This window comes from Aulostomus chinensis, chromosome 3 (assembly GCF_037954235.1).
Source record: "Aulostomus chinensis isolate RoL2024-O1b breed Wild chromosome 3, RoL_Achi_v1.0, whole genome shotgun sequence".
Lineage (NCBI taxonomy): Eukaryota > Metazoa > Chordata > Actinopteri > Syngnathiformes > Aulostomidae > Aulostomus > Aulostomus chinensis.
In genome coordinates this window covers 9,543,928-9,563,429 of record NC_141322.1, presented here as the reverse complement: position 1 = coordinate 9,563,429, position 19,502 = coordinate 9,543,928, and the positions used below count along the sequence as shown (strand labels likewise).

General features: G+C 41.1%; 1 protein-coding gene across 6 annotated transcripts; it reads left to right on the top strand.

The window, feature by feature from the left end:
* The first annotated feature begins 267 nt into the window (after positions 1–267).
* Positions 268–13,041, top strand: mbd1b (methyl-CpG binding domain protein 1b). 6 transcript variants are annotated; one of them, XM_086198515.1, is made up of 18 exons: positions 268–607; positions 1,254–1,779; positions 2,240–2,380; positions 3,491–3,632; positions 3,727–3,977; positions 4,083–4,165; positions 4,282–4,322; positions 5,043–5,183; positions 5,268–5,372; positions 5,553–5,594; positions 6,210–6,302; positions 7,651–7,812; positions 7,885–8,064; positions 8,165–8,248; positions 8,329–8,409; positions 10,487–10,567; positions 10,644–10,750; positions 10,857–11,070. In XM_086198515.1, exons 2-18 carry the CDS (start codon positions 1,445–1,447, stop codon positions 10,921–10,923), a joined length of 2,136 nt encoding a protein of 711 aa, XP_086054641.1. In that variant the 5' UTR covers positions 268–607; positions 1,254–1,444; the 3' UTR covers positions 10,924–11,070. The 6 variants fall into 6 exon arrangements, with proteins under 6 accessions (XP_086054641.1, XP_086054640.1, XP_086054636.1 ...); XM_086198510.1 differs by having other exon boundaries at positions 269–607; positions 1,254–1,335; positions 1,433–1,779; positions 10,644–13,039; XM_086198513.1 differs by lacking the exon at positions 268–607 and adding an exon at positions 622–1,121 and having other exon boundaries at positions 1,254–1,335; positions 1,433–1,779; positions 10,644–13,039.
* Positions 13,042–19,502: the final 6,461 nt, after the last annotated feature.

Here is a 19,502-nt window from a genome sequence, read left to right as displayed (position 1 = left end):
TTCAAAGAAGGTGTACTTTCTGTGGTGTTGATCCATTTGCCTTTGTAGTGATTTATCCTCGCTATCTTGAAGATACATTCAATAATTATTTTATACCAGTTATCATTGTCGATTGCTTCAAATTGCACTTTAACTGAAGCACAGTCAGACGGGCAAAAGCGTGTAGTTCAATAATGTTTCGTACATTTACGAGCGCCTCATGTAGCCCTTGAACGCAGCATTAAATGAGCGAACCCACCAAAGATGACGAGGGCAGGATGAGAGGATTCACCCCTGCGTTATAATTAGTCGTTGTTTGAATGAGTCTACTTAGAATGCCACAGTTTTTCTAGCTCTTGTCGTGCTTACAGTGTCGATATTTTTCGACAAATGTCGTTATTTTACATGTGATCCTTGTAAACACCCACAACAAAAAAGTGTGCTTTATTCTCCGTAGGCGTGGTATGACAGATTTGCATCCACAGAGGAGTCTTTTTGGTCCTGCCACCGTTGCCGTCACTGCCAGGGCTAGATGCATGGTAACTAGCAACATTTGCCCTAGCTAGTAGAGTGAAGTGGACCGTGTTGTGACTACAGTGCCAAGCATCTGTGGAAAATTACCCTAAAGGTGTGTGATTTTTATCGACCCACCAAACCGCAAATATTTGTAAATAGACAGCGACGCAAGCTCCCAACTAAGAGGAATATTTAGCACATCTGTATAGTGTGACAACATGAAGGAACGCTATAGCTAATTGTGGCTAACGCTACCCCCGCTTTCAGTTGCTGTTTCACACACCTTTTGTGATTTCGAAATGCAAACATTCTATAGGTGTGTCGTTAAATTGCGTTTACATAGACATGTGAACCTACTGTGTGAAAATCTGCGCGCGTTCAGCAGCGGTTGTGGTTGTCTAGCTAGTGTGGCTAACGTTGTGTTTGCTAGCTAGCCGCTGCTACATACCAGTGTTCGCTAATAGCCGTGTACAAACTGAACCCACGTCTTAAAAAAATCAATAACAAGCAGATATATACAATATAGGGGCATGCGCCACGTCTCTTTATTTAAGTTGCATTGCGAGTACTTTGCTGTAAGTTACCAACTACAATTGAATGTCTGCTCGGAAAGCCATAGCTATCAGGTAAGTTAAAAACCCAAATAGGCCGCCTCAAGCCAACATTACAGTTGCAGATCGAGCTTGACACCGTATTGCTGATATGCACTGGCTGTAGGTTGTGTTTAGCCTTTTATAACAACTTTCTCTTTTGTCCAGCTGTGTTGTGACAATCTGAGCAACTGTAAGCCATACAGGCTGTTCATCACCAGAGGCCTAGCACAAGCGGTTAAACCCCCAGGTTGTGTGAACATAACCCACGTTAAATGGGATGCACAACCCATTGTAGAGGAGCTCTCGTTCGTTTACGGAACCACTTGGACTGTTTGTAACTTCAGACTGGTGCATCAATGAACGAGGAACAGAGCCCTGGCATAGAGCCTGTGGATGAAGATGGGGGACAAGGCACTGAGGAGAGGACCAGTGAAGCAGAAACCACCACCACACAAAGACAGCAGACAACGGAGAGCCCCGAGCCAGCACCTGCTGGTGAACCCCCAGCAGAGGAGATGGGGGATGAGATGGAGCAGACAGAAGAGCAAGCCAAGTCCATAGCTGGGGAGGCTCCTGTGGACTGGTTCGAGCCCCTGGAGGAGGATGATGAGGGCTTAAATGATCTAGAGGAAGAAAGCTTAGCTGGAGAAACAGAGAGCTTGGTGGGCAGTGACTTTAAAAGGGTTTATCAGTAAGTTTTAAATTAGTTTCTAATGTTCTTTTAATGTACTGGTTGAGTGTAATCAAGCGATGTGCTTGTGTGCCTATGTAGATGGCCATGAGCCAAATCACTGTAGAGTTGACAGTAGTGATGAGATATGCTCAACAGACTAGGAGGAGGTTATGGTCTGTAGATGCTGGTGGGAAAAATGTACAGCATGTAATTTTGTTTTTCTACATGTTTTCTTGCGGTTTAAATGATGAGATTCAGAGGAACCACTCATGACAAGGGTTTTGTTTTTGTTTTGTTTTTTAAATATCTTACATTTTGTTACAAGAATCAGCTGACCTGAACACTCAAGCTCAAGTTCCTCTCAAATTAAAAGACAGTAAAAACACAATATATCCCAAATTGTTATTTCTCTGGTTGTATTATGGGAAGAATGTATGTATGTATGTTTTACCTACATTTTACCTGTCTACCTTTTCAGGCTTTCACATCCCCGCCGTAAGCGATCACATCCTGATGAAGGATGGATTGAATGGCCTGATCTTGGTGACGGTTGGAAACGTAAAGAAGTTGTCCGGCGGTCAGGCTCTAGCATTGGCCAGAAGGACGTCTATTACCTGAGGTGAATCTTCAATTGGTCCTCAGTGTTGTTGTTTGTTGTTTATTGTTGTTGCGTTATACAGACCTTCTGCAAATCTATCCCTGTTCGTATTCCTTGCAGGGTTCCTTCAGGTTCTTAAAAAGTCTTAATTTATCTAAATTATGTATTTTGGTCTCAGATTATAAAAATAATAATGTATGGGGTTAATAATGAATGTCTAATCTTTTATAAGTCTACCTGTGAAATTGGTCTTAAATGTTATTAATTGTGGATGCTCTAAATTACTCTGCAGAATTAGAACTTTGAGAGTTAGAACACTTATGTGGTGACAAATTTTTCCATGGACCCAGAAATGAGGACAACTTTTTTCTGTAGAGTGTTCTTGTGGTCTAAGATGCTGTTTGTGAATGTGACTAAGGTTGCGATATTCTTGGAGTATTCAAAATCTGAAAACCTTTCCTGCTTGAAATTTTGTAGCAGTTTATACTAGCTGTATTTACCTGGCCATAAACAGGAATAAATATAATCATTTTGTATTTTCATGAGCAGATAGTTAAACACTTTTAAATCAGCATCCTGTATCAAACAGAAAACACTCCAGCAAAAGGAAGAAGAAATGACACACACACACACACACACGCACTCACACACACTCTGAGTACTATATTTGCTGGTTAGCTTAAATATCATTGATCAAATATATTACGTTCAGTAATATTATCAAAACCTACTGGTTGTAGTCCTTGGGGTCAGTAATGTCACCACAAAAGCCCTGCTGCAGTATGCAAGATGCTCTAAATCTGTGCATGGTATTAAATAGTAGTAGAAATAAATAATAACTTCCCATGTCAAATTTATTAGAAATTGACTACTCCTTTACCAACCTAAATGTGACTTGTAGCGGCAGTGACTGTTGTCTTTAGAAACTTTTAAAATGGCAAAATGTAATTTTCCATGGTCTACTTAAAGATCTTAAAGAAGAAGGCTCAGATGATAAGTGGATATTGTAGTTTTCTTGAAAGGGTTTCAAGCTAATCTATCTCCCATGAGCATAATAAAGTTGCATGGAGCTGTTTTTTTTGTCATTCAGCTCTCTGCAGTTGTAATGTACTTAATTTTGGTCATTTACAGTCCCCGTGGTGATCGGGTGAGAAGCCGCGTTGAGCTAGCAACGGTGCTGGAGGGAATTCTTGATATCTCAAACTTTGAATACAAGACGGGCAAGTTCTACAATGGCGAACCACAACCATTAAGAATTAGAAATAGATCAAAGGTACTGGCATCTTTTTATTGTCACTCTAAATGTCAGAAGTTTAAACAGTTAAGGTGTCCTACACTTCATTTTTTTCCCTTCTCTTAACCCTCAGAAACGGGTACATGAGTATTCCTCCTCAGAGTCCAGCTGGATGGAGAGAGGAGAGGGTGCAGACACTCCAGACTCCCACCACAGGCTCACCCCCAGCCAGTGGCCCAAAACAAGTTATTCCATGCACAGTTCTATGGGAACATCCTCCAATGATCCATTCTCAGAAGATATTAAACTCCCCCTTCCGTCATCCTCCAGATCCCACCCACTCCCCGCCATAAATGGAGAAATTGGGTCAGAAGAAAACACTCTGTGAGTCAAGTACTTCAGTTCAGTCATTGAGACTTTTCACTGAAACTCTTGATAGGAATAAAGAGAATGCAGCAGGGTTGATCACTGTCGTGTTTTTACCCCCAGGATCTGTGCCAGATGTGGCATTTCCTTCACAGGGACGTGGTATGACAAGCAGAGAAAAAGGCCCTCATGTCCCTCCTGCTGGGGTACATCACTGCATGAATGCTGAATGCAGGGATTGTGGAGAGGAGTTGCTCACAAAAATAGAATTAAAACTCAGAAATATTTAAAATTCACTTGGTTTTCTTTTTATCATTGACAGCATCGAAGACAAAAGAACATCCGATGATTCGCTTTCGAAAGGTAAATTGTTGTCTATCTGCAGCCTGTATGCTTTAGCAGTGACATTGAAGCAGAAATTATTAATTTATTAGTAAGGGTGTGCTCATTGATCAGAAACCAATCGTAATCTCTGGACCTTTCCTCCAAACAGTTAGAAAGGGATTTTCTCCCGCTTGACCTCCAATACTTGTCATTGGTGGAATGTCACATAATGGCATTCAACATGTAACGCACACATCCCATATTTTGATTGCATTGCTAATATGTTGTGGCCATGGCCACACATGAAATATTTAATTTCATATAGATTTATGGCTTCACAGTAAACAGAATGATGAACAGAACTAGACTCTGTGATTTGGTAATGATTCCACTGATTGGCCTCAAAAAATTTAATCAGAGCATCCTTATTGTCTGTGAATTGCCCATAACTTAAAACGAATCAGTAGTTATATTGATAATTAATTGGTCATTTCTTGTTTCAGGAATTTTCAAAACCAATATGGCAAAATTTCCAGAAAACTTCCAGCGTCTCAACTGGTGTCTGATGCTTTTGTTAGTCATATATGACAATGTATACTGTTTTGCTTAAATAAAACACATTAAAATGTTCATTTGATTTGGGTTGGACTGGGACAGCCATTTTTTCACCCATTTCTGACAATTTACTAGAAATAATCACGAGATGAATGCTCAACTATTTAATGATTGTTTAAACCTTCTTATTGATGCCACCTGTAGTGGATTCCCTGTGGCCAGTGTGTGGGATGCCATAACACAGTGAATTGTGGCCAGTGTGCCAACTGTAAACACGGACTTCAGAGCCCAGAGTCCCGAAAACGCATCTGCAGGAAACGCAAATGTATATGTCCTATTCGCAAGGTAGGCTAATGTGCACGCAACAGTTTCCCTTGCTGCTCATTTTGAAAAAGTAAAATGTCGGTTTAATCCTGAATGTTACCGTAGGGTCCTGGAAGTGGGGGCGTAAGCTTAGGTGTAGGTGGAGGCTTCACACAGAAGAGGCCTTACAATGACCTTCCTGATTTGTTGGATGACAGTATGAGTTACCAGGTAATGAATACTTTACTCTTTACTCACCTGTATAAGACACAGTTGTGATGTTGCCTCTTACAGTTCTTTGAAATATACTCTGCCTGAGCAGCTGCGTGCCAGGTATACTTGTTTGTTGATGCTAAAAGATATATATATATATATATATATATCTTAAATGTGTGTTTTGCTATTTTCAAGTTTGATGAACATCCGCTCAGCACAGCAGCAAGTCATCTCCAAGTAAGAACAGTGTATCAAGTGTGTTTTCCTTAATTTTTTTTCACCTTCAACTTTAGTCAGAACATCTTCCACAGTTGATGTTATGGGCATATCTACCCCCCCCCCGCTTTTTTTTTTTTTTTTACAGGATAGAGGCCTCAGTGAACCAATTCAAAGATTTAATTAGGTCATAGAAAATGCCCTTAAACAACTCGTCAGCCACCAGTTTACAACCAACCACTGCAAAATTGGCTTATGATTTGTCCCCCAAACCACTTGCTGGCTTAATGTTTTGTTTTACTAAGAAACGCCCATTTCATGACATGACAAGATAACAGATGAAAGCAGGCGCTTTCAGCCACAATGTGATTTACAATGCATTCCCCTCTGTTTTTTGGGACACTTTTCAGGCAGTTTGTGGCTTTGTTTAAGCCATTCAAAATACTGGATATCCAGGCACTTTCCCTGATAACACATACTGTATGAGTGCAGAATATCGGTACAGTATGGCTTATAAATACTCTGTGGCACAAAAGTAGGTGCCAAACATGAATCTGGGGCCATGTATCCTCGTGTGATTGATTGAAGTATGTTTTATTTTCCTGAGTGAAACACCTGTAATTTTTTTTCCTGCAGCACCCAAGCCTAAAAAGCAGTGACACAGAGAACTTTTCTCTCAATGTGGACGTTGACGACGAAGATGACATGTCAACTGATGATGATGATGACGTGAGTGTTTTTTGTTGAACTCATTATTAGAGAAAGGGACACAGGATTGATTAAATCCTGTCAGGCAGTCACTCAGCTGCAGTGTTGGCTGGTAAATGTGGTGTCTTGTGGGTAAAAGAATATTAAATGCATATGTCTGCTCTGTATTACTAATATGTTGATAAATAGTTTCTAGATCATACACCAATTTAAATGGGCCACTTGTTTGAGAACTTGTTTGAAGCACATTAGGTTTTGAAAAGAAATAGAATGATCAATAATGTGTTGCTCTGCCGAGCAAACATAATAGGGTCTTCACCAGAAGTACCTTCTGGCTCAGGCCCTAATGATATGTTTGGGAGATGGTACAGGACAGGCTCTACTTTGTTAGGGTAAGATTGAAGATCAATGTTACCAGATACAGTCAGTAGTTTCTGGCCCAAAACACTAGTCCAAATGAGAACAGAACCACCCAAAATATTTTCTCGATAAGTCAAGTCAGTTTTATTTTTATCGCACCAAAGTTATCTCATGACACTTTACAGTTAGAGCAGGTCTAGTACCACGCTCCTTCAATGAATTTACACCCAACAATTCTCCATCAGCAAGCACATCCTGCAACAGCGGCGATGAAAACCTTCCTTTTAACAGGCAGAAACGTTGAGCAGATACAGGCTCAGTGGGACGGCCCTCTGCTTTGACTGGTTGGGGGGAGTTTAGTTTAGAAACATAATGTTATGGGCACAGTTACCATTTGTTCAACACTTAAAGCAATGCACTTGGTTGAGGCACAAAAAACATTAGCAAATAGCAGCAAAGCACAACAGCAAAAATCCAGACAACATAAGGCTGTGCAGTAGTGCCATCTTCTGGACTGAAGTGTTGCCCTTCACTTTTAACATCACAGAGAATTTTTTTTTTTGTAAGTCAGAAGCAGAAGCAGTCATGTTACAACCCTTTATCTTCATCCAATGATATAAAAACTATTAACTAAGATAAGCATGTTTTGGGGTAACAGATGTGGGTGCTATGATGGGTTATCAGTCCAGACTGCAAATGGAAAACTTTTTTTTATTAAAATTGTATTACAGTTACAATACTTTTTCAGAACGGATGAATTATGTAATTTTTAACACAGTTCAAATCTCCCCTAGTCATGGAAAACCAGCCCAAATTCTGCATGTCCACCCGCCCAAGTTCATTTTCCCCATAAAAGTATAACTCAGAACAGACTGATTTGGCTGAAATCAAACTCATTTGGCAACACTGGATTAATCTGTCTATGTCTGTCTATGTTTTAATAACAAATAAAGTCTTTGTAGTAATAGAATAATCTCCTTACTTAATGGTGACTTGGTGTCATTTTCAGTGGCATAAGAAGCGAAAGCGGCGTTCCTGTGGGGAATGCAAAGCCTGTCTGTGCAGGAAGGACTGCGGCACTTGTGACTTCTGTATAGACAAACCCAAGTTTGGAGGCAGCAACAAAAAGAGGCAGAAGTGTCGTCTCCGTCAGTGCCAGAGACAGGCAATGGTAAGTTTAATCCTTTAATTTGTTTTTATGTATTTTAATTTGATAATTATTGAAGTGTTGTTTATTTGGCAGAGGCATTTGCTGCCCTTCCAGATGGCCCAAGGTGATTACGGGGCAGATAACCCATTGCTGCCAGGCCGGCCAAGGCCTCACTACACATACAGTCGAAAGACAAATATGAAGAAAATCAAAACACCACAAGTTGTCATGGAATTCACGGACAATGAAGATGATGACAGTAACCTACAAGCAGTAAGTTTTCTTTATTTTGAATATTGTTTGTCACTCTGGTTGTTTCTCACAGATTCTTGAAGAATTGTCTTGAATCTGGGTTTATGTTCTGCTTTTGTAGATGAGTTGGAGCTCTGAGCCTGCTGGCGGTAGCAAACATGCCTATGAGATTGACCTGAGTAACCAACAACAATCATCTATGCAGGTTTGAAGCCACAATCGGGTTGTTGCCAACTGAGGCTCATGTTTCCAAACAGAAATGTTAACAAAATGCTGTTTCCGCAGGTAAATCATTTAGATTTTCGAGTGTTGAACGGACTGTCAGACAGAGGCGCTCTCCTCAGTAACCACAACAGCTCTCATCAGGTAAGTTCATTCTTTCATTCATAGTCGGAATATAACGATTTAGTCCCTGCAGGTAAACCAGGATGGATGGCAGCCTTCTATTTAGCCTGTGTTCTTATATGATGTGAGCATTTCTGTTGCCCAACCTGATAGAATAGAAACTGTCATGAAATAAAGTCACCCCAGTGTGCAAAATTTAGAAAGCATAGGAGCTTTGACTTGACCGTCCCTCACATCCATTCCTTATAAAAAATGTAATGGCAGCGCAATATTCCCACCTTGAACAGGCTGTGTAAGAGGAGCTGTGCCTCTAAATTTCTCTCCTCGCTGTTTGGTACCATGTCTGTTTCTCTATGTGTCTTCTGTCACCGTCAGCCTCTGGCTTTGGTCACTGACTCCAGGCCTGAACCCAACTCAGTTTGACCATGTTTACCAGTCGCACATGCACATGCCTTTATATGCATCTGCATGTAAAGGACGCATATCACGGCCAAGCTGTAATAATATAAAACTGATATCCCTGACATGTCATCCATGCCATAGCATTTACGCATTGTCTACTTGCAAAGTGTCAGGAGATAACTCTTGTTGTGATTTGGTGCTATACAAATAAAATTGACTTGACTTGAAAATGCCTACGTTGAGACGATAGGATTTTTTTTTTTTTAACCTTGTCAAATATACTGCAGCACTCAACTGGATGACAGTGCTATGGAGTTTATTGCACAACTATAGACACAATATTTTATATTGCGTTCTCTATTCTCTCTTATTCAGAACATGTGATGTTTGTTTGCAACATTTGGTGCTCTTGACAAATGCAATTGAAATGCAAATTTTGTTAGACCTTCTTTCCTGAACCACACTAAAGCTTGGTTTATGCTTCTGCGTCGCGGACCGTAGACCCTATGCCGTCATTGAGCATTCGAAGCTCTGCGTTGAGGGAACGCGTTGCTCTGCAATTCACTGCCAAGCCGCTAGGGGGTGTGGCTATGTCTTTGTATGGTTTCGGGGGCTCTTGTCGGATTCCAAAACAAAACTATTTACAACAGAAAATCCAGTGCTTTTCTTTGAACGACTGTTTGCTTTCATGAATCAAACTGTAATCTTTGAACATGACAAACATGACTTCTTGTGGCCATTTTATTCCGGAGACGCACATATTTGTCACGGAGGTTCTTCCACCTTTTCATCCATTCAGCAACCTCCTCTGAGCGGACCAATCACAGTCCTTGATGTTCAAGTCACGATGCGACTCGTAGTCAGGATTTTTTGGAGGTGCACGCCAGGCTACGGTGTAGGGTCCGCGTAGGGGTCTGCGTCGACGGCGTAGGTACGGCGTTGCCGAGACGCAGAAGCATAAACCAGGCTTAAGTCCACTGAACTGAAGGTGTGAAAGTGACCTAAGAGCACTTTAAACAGAGCAGTTAAAGTCATGCATACTTAAAAACAGGAGCAACAAACATAGGAGAAAGCTTAAAGGTGCAATAATGGGGTTTCAAGTTGATGTTCAAATTGCAATATTTGAATGCGAGCTCGTAAGTTGCAATATCAGTTACATTTGAGCATTCTAAACACCCTGTTACTGAAGTTGAAATTAAGTTTGCAGGTTATCCAGCCTGTGATGTGCTTCATGATAGCCACACATGCATTTTTTTTGCTGACGCGGCATAGCAGAAAGCCTACTTTGTCATACACACAGGATACAGCAACACTGTAATCAATTTTTTTCAGTGTTACTATCACACCAAAATTGTCTTATACCAATCAGGAAAGTGGACACTTTACTTTTTAAGAATTTCAGATGAAGGTTTTTCTTGGATGTGTTGCACAGTCAAGCATGTAATAGAACATGATAGATGCATTTGTAGTATTCTCAAACAAAAATTGATCCAGTATGATGCAATTATCACAAATATCTTCAAATATTTCCTTTGTTACAGATAATTTAAAAAGTATGTCCGGTGTTTAGCTCAAGCTTCCCACTGCTAAACTCTTGCTGGTCATTCGAAGACTTTTGCACCAAAATTGTGCCTAAATTTTCCAAAGATATGCAAATGTTTCATGAAAATGTTTTGGTTCCCTATCATTAATGCAGGACCAGCATAGTAGATGGGATGGACACAAATCTTACCTAGACAGTCAAAAATATATTGATGAGGAGGAGGATTTGCCAATGGTGAGTGAGGCCTTCAAGTCAAATATGTGCCCGTATCAGTTCTCAGGATCACCACAGCTAACGTGTTGTGTTACAGATCACGCAGATCTACAGTTTGGCTGATAATCCAATTGGGAGTGACCATGAAAGCCAACTAATGAAACTGCTTAACTCGATACGGAACACCTCCCTGCCCATCCTATGGTATGCCATAATGGTTGACGGCCCCCAGCTGCAGCTCATCCAGTGTTCGAAGCAGTCCAACATGGCCGATACTATAGTGCTCATCGACCCAGGCTTCTTCTTTCAGGTCACTGTGCAAAAGCAGCCACTTTTGCCCACCCACCCACTGTATGATGATTACCCAGCACGCCTGACTTCTGTGACAGACGTGGTGAGCCTGCTTTTGGGGCTGGAGAAGTACGTGGTGTGCCAAGGACTGCCTCCCAGAGAGCCAAATTCTTGTACGGACCCAATTACGTTAGAACGGGCGTCCACATGTGATTTCTTAGTAAAGAAGAAGGTGCGCATCTGTTATAACTGCAGAGAGCTGTGCGAATTAGGACACTGAACTTCAGAGGACAACTATGACCAGTGGATAACACAAGGACTCTGGTACATCACTTTTTCATGATGGTTCCTGGCTTTCATTTGGTGACACGTATGTGACACACTTGACAGATTTACCTCTGGACTGTACTGATATGAATGGATTATTTGAAGAATCACCAAAGGCATTCCAGGAGCTGTGACATAATTCAGGCGCTTTTCTTCCTCAGATGTCTTCTTTTGTTTTCCTTCTGGTGGTTACTGTTAAGACCGAATGATGAATGATGATCCTCTGCGTGCTGCTGGCGGGTCCACTCAATAAACCTCCATGTTAATATGCTTGGGTGCTAAATTCTCTCTGCAAATGTTATCTGTCTCAGCCCAAAATCAAGCCTTATTAGTGATTATATCTGATCCTGTTATCCCATGTTTGCAATGCTGCCATGCTTCTGAGCTACAGTGTCCTGTAACAATTGAAGCAGCCCAGTGTACAAAATCAGCTAGTTTTCTTCCATTGTATCACCATTACATTACAATTATATGATAATTTGATTGGCTGTTAATGTAGCAGCAGTTCCATGGTTTCATGGCATCAATTCAAGGATTTCATTTATTTTTTAATGTTGAGACTTCTAAAGTATTGTATAATTTGCCGTTAAAAGACTCGCAAGAGATTAGAGAATGTACATTGTTAAATGTGCCCTCATAAAAACACTAAGGTATTTTTGAATTCCTGTTTGATACCAAACTACTGAAACATCAAAAAAAGGCAAAGATAAAAAGTTCAGATGCAAAACACATCCTTGTTATTTTTAATGAATAAATTGTCAAACAGTTGTCTTGAGATTTCAGAACATGTTTAATATGTAAAGAACTGACTGAGATGAGACAAAAAACATTTTTATTTCATGTGATGAAAACTGGTCAATCATGATCATCTAAGTGTAAGTTAAACAAACTCAGGATGTCCGAGGTGATAGCTTTTAGTGTGTGTCACAGAAACATTTGAAAATTGCTGTTTATTCATAGTGGAATAATTGCCTTCCAGGTGAGCTAAGCCTTGTAACTGCTGATAAAACTTGTACTTGTTACTGTTTTCATTGGTCAAACACTCATTTAATGTGTGTTTTATGTTGATAATATGAAAACGATATCAAAGGGTAGTTTGCTGGTCAACACTGACGATCGCCTGTTTTACCCACTTAGACATGGAAAGTTGCAGTAAATCTGTTCAATTAATGTTATGATTTGAATGAATGAATTATTTTTGAAAAACAAACTCCCACAAAGGCCTTTATTTTTCACTCTTACTTTTTGGGCTGATGCAGATAATTTTAATAGGCATTTACAACTTTAAAATGTTCTTAAAAATGAATATCTGACAACGCAGACACCAAAATACCTTTAATATATACTGTAGAGCCCCCCGACACACACACATTTCCCCTAAAGTGGTGTCCTCAATACAACTGGGCTCGTAGTCAAAGGTCATGCACCAGATGATGCTGTATTTTGCCCTTGGTAAGTGATTCCATTTTTGTTCTTTACTAGTATGAGACTTGGTATTTAATATAGTATTTTAACACTTTGGATGGATTTAAAGAATACTGAACCGTGTAAATGAACTTTTTTTGGCCTGTCCCTTTTCCCTTGCAACATTTACGGGGTAGTGATTTTATAAATGTGAAAGTTTATGTATCCTTAACATGAGAGTTATTTTTCTTATGGTTTAAGGAATTGTTCCGATTTTGAAACATTTTGAGATCCGTTAATTATTTTGAAACCTGCTGTTTAGTCTTTCACATTTTCAGAAGTGACACAGGCACTTTTCCTGTCAGTGTGCAAATAAACTTTTCTTGCTGACCCCTTCATTTTATTAGATGTGTTTAGTAGGCATCTCTAAGATAATTGAAGAAAATAAATATGGTTTTTATATTAAGTGGTGGGCTGCATATCCATACAGTGCATATTTCTATAGATGCGTCTTCATAGGATTATTTAGTGCGAGTTGTGGGGGGGGGTGTAAAATGATGGGTCGTTTTCACAGCTGCCATTTTGACAGGGTGAATAGGTTCATTTACTAACAATTGTGACCAAGCTCTGACTTGCTGTAATGGCTGTGAATATAATTAATCAGTTAAACCTGTATTTACCTTGGAATGACAAGTCAGAATGACTGCTGTGAAAATGCTTTATCAAAGTCTTGTAAGCTGGATCATGTTTTGTGATGTAGTTTGATTTTATTTTTGAAGCATTGTTTTATGCGGCATTCCTCCCTTATGGACTTCCTGCTCTGACTGCTGATGAAGATGCTTTCAAAGTTAACAATCACCAAAAAAACGGGTGCCCTCTTCTGGCCCCCATTTTTATACAAACTTCTGATCAAACCAGGGATCCATGGAAGTCAATACAAGGGTGTTGATTTGGATCACGGCTGTTCACTCCAAAACTTCCTGCTCTGTGACCTGCCAAATGTGTTCTGTTAAATGTTCAATCCCAGTGCCATTAGCCCTGCATTTACAATATATTGTAATTCAGACTGTTCAAGGCTAGATTTGATTTACTAATATGGAAGAGGGTTAGGGCTGTGTGAGATTTTTTTTTTTTTACAGTTTCAAAAAAAATAGTTGAATTCTGACTTACACTCAAAATTCTGGATTTTTTTTCATCAGATTTTTGATATTAAACTCAAGTTCAAATAATTTTTTTTCTTCTAAGAATTCCCACGGCCTTAATCTACAGCTGTCCTTGTAAGTGGGACGACTCCTGATCATTTTTCCTTTTTTCTTCTCCCCTGGCTTTTGGGTCAGGCTGATGGTACTGCTGTTACAGTAGTATTCTGTTTCTTATGATTTTATCCTTTGAAGTTTTAAGATTTTTAATTTCAGGTCCATTTCCTCTTTTTTGCATACTTAAATAGCAACCACCTAAATTTAACAGGTTTATCAAGAATTTTCTGATCTTTTTTCTTATTATGCCAAAGTGTGACAGAGTGCTATTTATGATGATTTCAATATCCATGCATGTTGTCCTACTTAACCCACTGTCAAGTGTTTTCCTGGAGCTTGTACTTGGAAACAAATGTTAAAAGGGCTGACCATTCTAAAGGGCTTCAGTCATGGTCTTCCTCAGTGGTTTTCTTTTATTTCTGACTTCATAAAGTCATGGTTTTTAATATTCTTTTTTCTCATCCCACTGTTTAGCCTCATGCTTTACAGTGGGATGCTCATGCTTACACCTTACTCATTCATCAGGATCCTTATGGAACCACTCACCACCTATGTCAACTTTCAACTATCCCTCTCCCCAAAAATGATGAGAATTAGAAGATCTGTGAGTTCATGGAAACAAAGGGAAAGAAGCAACAGACCCACAGAATAAACAGTTTCTGTGTGAAGTGGCGTTTCTGTGTGACATCACCAGCCACTTTAATGTACTCAACCTGCAGCTTCAGAGGCAAGGCTGTGTTATCACTGACATGTATACTACCGTGAGGGCTTATAAAACCAAGCTGTGCCTGTGGGAGACGCAGATGCTGCAAGAAAACTTGAACCATTTCCCAAACTACGAGATAGCAGGTTTCAGCACCATTTTCCCAAGTACACAGTTTGCTGACAAAGTCGGCATACATGGTTCTGACTTCACACGGCAATTTGCCGATTTTGTAACCCAAAAAAGAAGATGCTCAATAATCCATTTGCAAATGACATGGAAAGCGCAACATTAAACCTCAAATGGAGCAAACTAAGCTCCAATGTAGTGACAAACTGAAGGCAAAATATGAGTCTGGCTGCTGCAGAGTTTCCACGTTTCAACCCCGACACAATGCTGCAGCTGCTACCCAAGCTGCTCAAACCCTCTCTATGTTTGGTAGCACATACCTGTGTAACCAACTGTTCTCTTTAATGAAGACAAATAAACATCGCACAATCCGAAGGATTTCCTCAGCTCAGAGACTAACCCAAACAGTGATGAACTAGTATCCAAGATGAGACACCAAGTATCTGTCTTGGATACTAGTGACCATCAAAGAGCAGCAAACTGACCTTAAAGGAGCACTAAGTGTTGTTGCACGGTTTCAGCGTAATTTAATTTTTGTCTCAAATCATAGACATCTCCCCTTGATCCGCGAGCTGCCTGCCCCCTGACTACACAATGAAAAAGTCTGGTCTCTGGGGCTCAGAAATGGCAAACAAACACTGAGTGCACAGGATGTGCACATAAACATAACAAACCACGATCCAGTCAATCTCAGACAAGATGGTTGGGGATGTGGGAGTTAGTGCACATGCATGGGGAAATAAGCCGAGTCGACTGAGTAGAGTAGTACCTATGACAGTCGTAAGCCATTTTCAATGTAATAATTTGTTATTCCTAATTTACTCTACAGGTCCAAGCTAGCACTAGCATTGATTCCAGGAAGGACAAATTCAAAAAGAAGTGTCTTTTTCACATAAACTCATGAACTAATTTTAAATATATCATCTGTAATTCATGACCTAATATTGTAAAGATATTGTATAAAGTATGGGGTGGGTGGCCCCTTACAAAAGTCCGTTCAGTCTTTCTACCGGAGGAGTGAGAGTCTGGTCCGTGTTGCCGGCAGTAAGTCAGACTTTTTCCTGGTGAGGGTTGCGCGGAGTCTGGCTGCCCTTTGTTACTGGTTCTGTTCACAACTTTCATGGACAGAATTTGTAGGTGCAGCCGGGTGGTGGAGGGGGCCAAGTTTGGTGGTGGGAGGATGTCGTCTCTGCTTTTTGCAGATGACGTGGTCCTCTTAGCGCCATCAGGCCACGACCTCCAGCTCTTGCTGTGACAGTTCACAGCGGAATGTGAAGCGGCTGGGATGAGAATCAGCACCTTCAAGTCTGAGGCAATGATCCGGAAAAGTGTGGTTTGCCCACTTCAGGTCAGGGGAGAGGTCCTACCTCAGGTGGAGGATTTTAAGTATCTCGGGTCTTGTTCACGAGTGAGGGTAGGATGCAACGGGAGATTGACAGGCGGATTGGGGCAGCATCTGCAGTGATGCAGGTGCTAAACCAGTCCATTGTGGTGAAGAGGGAGCTTAGCCAAAAGGCACGGCTCTTGATTTACCGGTCAATCTAAGTTCCACTACGTTCATGAGTTTTGGGTAATGACCGAAAGAACAAGATCGTGAATACAAGTGGCTGAAATGAGTTTCCTCCACAGGGTGGCTGGGCTCTCCCTTAGAGAAAGGGTGAGAAGCTCAGTCATTCGCGAGGTGCTCAGAATAGAGCTGCTGGTCCTCCATGTCAAGAGGAGTCAGTTGAGGTGGCTTGTGCATCTGGTGAGGATGCCTCCTGGACGCCTCCCTCAGGAGGTATTCCAGGCATACCCAACTGGGAGGAGGCCTCAGGGCCGACCCAGGACAAGCTGGAGGGATTATATCTCTCAGCTGGCCTGGGAATGCCTGGGGATTCCCCCGGAAGAGCTGGTGGATGTGGCTGGGGAGAGGACAGTCTGGGCTTCCTTGCTGAGGCTGCTGCCTCCACAACCCGGACCGACCGGATAAAGCGGAGGAGGAGGAAGACGATGACGACGGCGATATTGTATAAATACTTAGGATATAAATGTACTCACTGAACAGTTGAAGTTTGCTCACTCATCTTAGCGACGTTAGTGCAGCATAGATCCACTTTTGATGTCTATGCACGTTCATGACATTAACAGAAACACGGTGGGGGGGGGGGCGAGCTTGCTCTGATTGTTTGGTATTTATAACGAAAGTCAACGGAAGTGATATCAGGCAACAACGCTTAGTGCACCTTTAATGCATTTTTAGTTTTTAATGCAGATTCATTTTTGCATTTTTCTCCTGTTACTACAAGACAATTGTTTTTTGTTTTTTTGAAGGAAATTTTTTTTGCTGTTCTTTGGCTGTAGAAAAAAACATTTTCACTAGAATTTACTCTGGGAAAGTTGTGGTTTGAAATGAAATGAAAGCACCTGATCATATTATTATTTTTCATTTCTTTTATTTAATGCTCAATGATGTTTTATAGGCAATAACTTAAACGCCTTATTAGTCCCAGGTTCAATATGTGCAATAAGTTCATTTCAATAAGTCATCAATAATCACTTAACCAGTCCGGCCCTCGACTCGGAGCATTTTTAAATTTTGGCCCACTGTTCATTTGAGTTAGACACCCCTGCTATAATGTCTATGATGAACAGCAAAACTGGTTCCCAGCAGAATGGTACTTGGCCTTCAGTGTGCTGCTCAGAATGCTTGGAGGTAGTATATTGGATTATACAGGCTACATAGTCAATAAAGAGACATAAGATCATTATACATTGGGCCCTATGGATTGTTACTGGTTTGACAGAAGACTAAGTGCACACTGACTGACGAATGGCAATACAGTGGCGCAGTGGTAAGCACTGTTGCCTCACAGCAAGAAGGTTCCGGGTTCGACTGCTGGCTCGAACATGGGACCTTCTTAGTGGAGTCTGCATGTTCTCCCTGTGCCTGCGTGGGTTCTCTGTGGGTACTCTGGCTTCCTCCCACAGCCCAAAGACATCAAGAGGGGACTAGGCTGATTGGATACTCTAAATTGACCATAGGTGTGGCTGTGAGAGCGAATGGTTGCCTGTCTATATGCACTGGCCTTTTGATTGTCTGGCGACCCGTCCAGAACGTACCCTGCCTTTTGCCCAAAAGGAGCTGGAATAGCCCCCCCCCCGCGACCTTTAATAGGATAAATGGTAGAATATGGATGGAATGACTGAAGAATATGATGCAATGTAGCCTAAAGCAGAAGCTTCCACTGGGACAACTTAGTGTAGGAAAGTAGTCAGAATGGATATACTGCAATCAATGGGAGACATGAAGCATACCTCCGTAAAGCTAAGTCAAACCATGGACTGGAGGTAATACAGAGCATCTGAAAAGTAGTGATGTACTTAAATATAGTGCCTTGTTGCACCTTCCTATAATCTCAGTTTGAATAATTGCCTTAGGCTGTAGGCAAGTACTCACCAGGGACGAGGAAGCCCAGCCCACTACGGTAGCAAATTGTGCCATGTTTGGCTCATTGTGAGATCTCTTTTGAATATAAAAGTTTTATCTATGCTCCCCACACCCCACCCTCCATCTGAGGGACACTTGCACTGTCTCCCCTGTTTATATTTACACCCCTGCTGGAGTTACAGCCTGTGCGTATACATGCGGGAGAGGGGCTACAGCACAAGTCCAGTGTGTTGCCTGCTGGGAATTGTAGTGCATTGCAGCATTTAGACAGGTCAGTTTTTAGGACTAAATGATTTGTTGGGATGTATTTTGCTTAGCAAGCTTCTTCTGGTCCACGGCTTCAAATTTGACATAACCTTTAATATTGAATATAACAAGCTGTGCACAAACTTCCTTTTTTTTGGAATATGGATTTACTCTATTGTCTTCAATTAACTAATTATTAAATGCAGAGTTGATTCAGATACTCTGTAATTTCCAAAGTGCTGCATGGTTCTTTATTCACCTGTCTACTCTCAAAACCCTTTCCATTCCGAACAGTTGAAATCTAAGCTGTTGGCCATTTAATATTGTAGACACTGAATCATTTGCAACTCAGCAGTTTTCTTAGGAGCCCTAATGACTGGTTTCCAACCATCCATCCATTATCTACTGCTTATCTTGTTAGAGGTCATGGGGGAGGGGCTGGAGCCTATCCCGGCTGCCTTCAGGCAAGTGGCAGGGTACACCCAGGATGGGTCACCAGGCCATCGCAGGGTAAACATATATAGACAGTCAACCATTCACTCTCACAGCCACACATACGGTCAGTTGAAGAGGATTCAATCAGCCTCGTCTCCTCTTGCATGTCTTTGGACTGTGGGAGGAAGCCAGAGTACCCAGAAAGAACCCACGCAGGAACAGGGAGAACATGCAGACTCCACACAGAAAGACCCCGTGCTCAAGCCGGGGCTCACACCCAGAACCTTTTTGCTGTGAGGCGACAGTGCTGACCACTGCACCACCATGCCACCCATGACTGGTTTCTTTAGGCTTAATTAATAGTCATTATGCACACATGAGACCACCCAGTTCTTCCAAACTTCTCATCTTCTGATTAAAGCTTAGACAATGACTTTATGAAATTATAGTCATATTTTACCGCCTCAGTATCCTTTAAGATCCTCATGTCTGTCTTTTTTGTTTAAATATTTTTTAACATTAATTTATTTTCATGATTTAACAGATTTGTCGAAAGTATAGTATTGTATAGTATAGTTCTATAGCAGTATAATAATAAAGTAATGAACAAAAAAAAATCTGATGATGGGAATTCCTCAGGGGTAGCGCTGAGAACAACACACACATTTAGACATCGTGTGTGTGTGTGTGTGTGTGTGTGTGTGTGTGTGTGTGTGTGTGTGTGTGTGTGTGTAT